Source organism: Cannabis sativa, chromosome 5, assembly GCF_029168945.1.
Source record: "Cannabis sativa cultivar Pink pepper isolate KNU-18-1 chromosome 5, ASM2916894v1, whole genome shotgun sequence".
In the NCBI taxonomy this organism is placed as follows: domain Eukaryota; kingdom Viridiplantae; phylum Streptophyta; class Magnoliopsida; order Rosales; family Cannabaceae; genus Cannabis; species Cannabis sativa.
Genome location: NC_083605.1, coordinates 48,660,239 through 48,664,901, shown reverse-complemented (window position 1 = coordinate 48,664,901; position 4,663 = coordinate 48,660,239). Strand labels below are relative to the sequence as shown.

Sequence of the window (4,663 nt, the reverse complement as noted above, 5' to 3'; positions counted from 1 at the left end):
TACATTGATATATTTTTATGCTCAAATATATATTTTTTCATATCCTTACAGTGTTCTATAAAAAATAATACGAAAATAACAATAAAATAACATAAAAGTAACAAAAAAATAACTTCCAAATAACATAATAATATTCAAATAACGTGAAGCCAACAACAAAATATATAAAAATATCAAAAAACTGTATTTTTTATAAATAAAATTTTAAAAATGGTAAAAATATTCAAAATTCTGTACAATTCTATTTTTGTACTTTTTTTTTTGTTTGGGTGTATTTATGAAATTCATTAACAAACAATGAAAGAGCCCAATTTAGTTGGGTTTAAATGGAGTAGAGCCTATGGGCTTTATTGGCTTTATCATGAGAATAAAGCCCATCCAACAATGCAAACAACGGATGGTCCCACCAATACTACTATCCTCTTCCTCTTCTTTGTCTCTGCAAATTTTAATCAAATAAATAATCGGATCCGATCGGATCGGAGTTAAAGCTGATTTCACCATCACACTGCCTCTTCGGTATTCCTACTTCTCAGTTCCGACTTGACCCACCGATTCCATCCCCAAGGTAAACCAACCTCCCTTGTCTCTACTTATTCTTCTTTTTTATTTTTCATTTAATTTTTTTTACGTGATTTTGCTTATTTGTGCTATTTTTAATTTTTTCTTTATCTTGTTTTGGGGTTGAGTTTTGGCGTTAAAGAAAAAAAAATTTGCTAATTGAGCTTAAATTCCACATATGCATATGTGCTATGAATCTATTTAATGACATCTAATATAGTGATTTATGTTGTTTACTGGTAGATGCCATATTCAAGACAAAGAAGGTCAGTCTTTTTTTTTCTTGGAATAATGGGTTTGATCACTTAGCTATGATATAAATCATATACGTAATATGGGAACATTGTTCACTTGGTATTATACTGTTGTTTGTTGATTATGGTTTTAGGTCTCCTTCACCAGAGTCACCTGGTAGAGGAAACCGACGGTCAAGATCATTGTCCTTGACGAGGTCAAGGAGAAGCCGTTCAAGGTATATATCTTTATAGCTGTGAAGCTTTTCCAAAATAAATAAATAATATCATAATTGCTAAAGAACATGCATGTGTTTCATATCAACTGTCATTTTGCTGATATATTTGGAGTTGGAAGGTATTGAATTTTGGGTTTTGTTGCAATAGGAGTCCTGAGGATGTAGTCAACCCTGGGAATAACTTGTATGTGACAGGCTTATCGACAAGAGTTACCACTGATGATCTTGAGAAGTTTTTTGGAAAAGAAGGAAAGGTATGGTTAATTGGAAATTGTAGTTTCATCATTTATGGAACCTTAGAAGAGTACAGAACTTGATGTCGATTTCTTGTTTGAATGGCACAAGTTTATTGTGTTTGTGGCTATCTGTTAGCAACAAGGAGTCGTAATACTCATAACTCATGATCATGTTGCATTATGGGGGTGGTTTGAATATATTAATTTAGTAATGGGAGAAACTCTTACCTGTTGAATGAAGTTTGACTTGTCATTTTTGCTATCAGGTTTTGGAGTGCCATCTGGTTACAGATCCTCGCACTAGGGAATCTCGTGGATTTGGGTTTGTCACTATGGAAACTCTTGAAGATGCTGAGCGCTGTGTTAAACATTTAAATCGTGCAGTTCTTGAAGGTCGATTAATCACTGTAGAAAAGGTATTAGTTTGCATCAAGGGATCTAACTTATTCTGAGTATGGCTTTCCAATTTGCACAAAATGCAGTTTCTTTGCTTTCTTCGGAAATGTTGCCTAATTAGTTTTGGCAGCAGGTCTGGTCTGTGTAGCTCCATCGAATTCACAATCTAAGCTCTTAACAGTTGTATATCTCCTTCACGACATGAGTTCTGCATCGAAGATTTCAAATTCATCAATTCAAATTCGACTATTTTGCCGAGTGTTGTGTACCATTTTTACCTCTTTCTTGCTTGGCAACAGCGTCTACCATGGTTTATGAAATTTCTTTATATATAATACCCTAGAGGCATGGTAAATTCTTCTTGTTGCATCAGTCTTTCGGCTTGTCCTGCTTATTTGATAAAAACCAATTTTTTATCCTTCATAGGTAAAGAAAAGGTTAGAAGAGATTCTCCCAAATACATTTTAAGAGGAATTCTTAGCTGAGTTCAGTTGGCAATGCATGCCATGATGATAAATTTTTGAAGAGCTAGTTAAAAAGATGAAACATCTGACTACATGATAATTCTTTCTATTTTGTTGGATTGTTATCATATTCTTGGGGGGGCCATAATAATGTGCTATCGGTTTGAAATGCCAGTAGGCAGCAATATGTGGTTTCACTATGATTGTTTTGAGTAATCTATGGGCTAGTTTATTTGCCTCGATATCACCTTGCATCTTTGTGCGTATGCAGGCGAAACGGAAGCGAGGAAGGACACCAACTCCGGGCAGGTATCAAGGTTTGCGAGATAAGCGAGGTACATTGATGACCGCACTTGAAGTATTTTGTATGAACCTTTTATATCAAGTAGGGAAGAAGAACTATTGTGTAGCTCTGTACTTTTGCATCTGAGTTTAATCACCAACCTGCTAGTGCCTCTTAGGCCTCGGTTTTCTTGTTTAGACTGAACCTTAAAATTGAGTAGCATCATTCCCAAATTAGAGATGTATTAGTTCTCAGCAGTTTGGTGGAGCTTTTGTTTATTACTCTTCGGTTCTTTGGTTGGAAGTTGATACGCATTATCTGATCTGATGCGATATTTGAAGTTTAGACAGCTTTGCTGCTTGGTTTCAATTTCATAAACCAAGCTTCTTCTGTAATGTTTGCCATTCTTGATCTAATCTCATTTTTCTTAGCCTATTGTGGTGATTATTGCTAATTTTCTGAATGTTGAGCAATGACAAAGCATTGTTGCTTCAAATTTGATGCATTACTGTTGTATTGTATTTCATACTCATCAACGCCAAAACTATGCAGGTGGCCATGGTAATAGACATTCTCGTAGCTACTCACCACGTCGATGGCCAGACAGAGATCCCTATTCTAGGGATCAAAGGAGAAGATCAAGATCTCCATATGATAGAAGGCGCAGGGAACAGTCCCCACCAGCTGGTTATCGTAGATAAACACATGATCCAAGCCAGGCCGAGCCAAGCTGTGACTTGACTCTTGTTCATCAGCACTGAGGGCTTTCGGTTTTTTCTCTGCTAAGTGTACGTTATCAGCTACTAATTGTCCTCTAATTCTATTATGTCCTGTGTTTCTATTATATCGTGTAGTATCTTAACAGCATTGTCTCTGTTCCTTGTTTCTGCTAATCCACTCGTGCGGTATGACATTTGTATCTCGACAACATTGCCCTGTAATTGCAAGATTATGTAGATGTATGTGTGTTTCTGTACTTTGTTTTCCACAATATTTTTTCTGTTTATTTTTTAGTGTGATGTACTAAGATTGTAGATTGTCTATTTAGTAACTGAAATTTGAAATCTGCTGCTACTTCGTTTGACTTGAAAATGAACTTTAGGGACCAGTCTGCTAAAGTCACACCAAGTATAAGGACCATGAGGCCATTCTTACTTTTTACCTTTGTTTATATACATAGTACCTTTAAAAACACCTCATCAATTGTATGGACCATTGACTAAGGAATAAATTGGCCTACTTTTAATAAAAATCAAAGTTTCTGTTAAGGAGGGTGGATGAAGTGGACCAATCAAATCAAAGTCTTATTCAATGGGAAAAAAATATAAAAGTTTATTCTTATTATTCTTTCACAATGTGTGCATATATATGTATGAGATTAGGACTAGTAATGCTAAGCCTATGTTAATTACACATTTCAATCAAATTAGGATATTTATACATTTTATTATTCGTTTTATTTTTTTTTTGAAAATTATACATATTATTTTTCTTAAATACTAAGAAAATAAAATATTTGAGTAAGTTTGACATAGTCATAGAAAGATTTAGTTTTAATTTGGACCATGCCATGTTAAAATTTTAAAATAACATAAATAAATAGAATTTACTGTAATAAAAATAGAGTACAAGATTTTACTTTTTATCTTTTCTCATGTCATGAACTGAATTATCATATCAAGCACTGGCATTTGATTGGAGCAAGTGGGCCAATTTTCATCGGCCTATTTAATGCTGAGTGGAGCCCACCGTCATTTCATGGGCCAAGCCCAAAAGTATTCAAAAATTAATATATAAATAATAATAATAATAACAATCATAATAAATGAGTGAGAGAGCATGTGGAGGGTAGAGAAGTGAGAAGAGAAAGTGGGCCCCACACTTTGAATCTCCCAAAAATGACCAAGCGGGCTTTTGTAGTGCGCTCCAGCTGCAACCAAGCGCGGACTTCAAATCCAAATTCAAATTTGCCCAAATTTTCAAGCCCCAAAAAAATAAGTAAAATAAAATTAAAGTGTCTTTGTTTTATTTTTCATTAATTAAAGTAAAAAAGAAACAATTAATTATTTTGAACAAAGTATAACCTTAAATTGGTGGTGGGGACTTATCATTTATGAGGTTTGGTATTATGCACTTTCTTAAACATCATTGTTATTCATTTTTTTTGAAAGTTTATACCCGAAAAAATAACAATTATTTCACCAATGAAAATGTCTATTTAAGGTTAATCAATTAGACTTAACCTTTCTTC

The 4,663-nt window shown here is 34.0% G+C and overlaps 1 protein-coding gene across 1 annotated transcript; it reads left to right on the top strand.

Annotated features, from left to right (window-relative positions):
• Positions 1–354: 354 nt before the first annotated feature.
• Positions 355–3,388, top strand: LOC115716272 (serine/arginine-rich splicing factor SR45a). Its single transcript, XM_030645033.2, has 7 exons — positions 355–568; positions 805–827; positions 950–1,033; positions 1,182–1,287; positions 1,536–1,685; positions 2,401–2,464; positions 2,965–3,388. The coding sequence occupies exons 2-7, from the start codon at positions 805–807 to the stop codon at positions 3,111–3,113; spliced, it is 576 nt and encodes a 191-aa protein (XP_030500893.1). The 5' UTR covers positions 355–568; the 3' UTR covers positions 3,114–3,388.
• Positions 3,389–4,663: the final 1,275 nt, after the last annotated feature.

What these genes read in the sequence shown, in the direction of transcription:
- LOC115716272 (XM_030645033.2), top strand. Translation starts at nt 805, where the DNA reads ATGCCATATTCAAGACAAAGAAG. An exon ending in CCATATTCAAGACAAAGAAG is followed by an intron (nt 828 to 949) that starts GTCAGTCTTTTT and finishes TTATGGTTTTAG; the next exon opens with GTCTCCTTCACCAGAGTCAC. An exon ending in TTTTTGGAAAAGAAGGAAAG is followed by an intron (nt 1,288 to 1,535) that starts GTATGGTTAATT and finishes TTTTGCTATCAG; the next exon opens with GTTTTGGAGTGCCATCTGGT.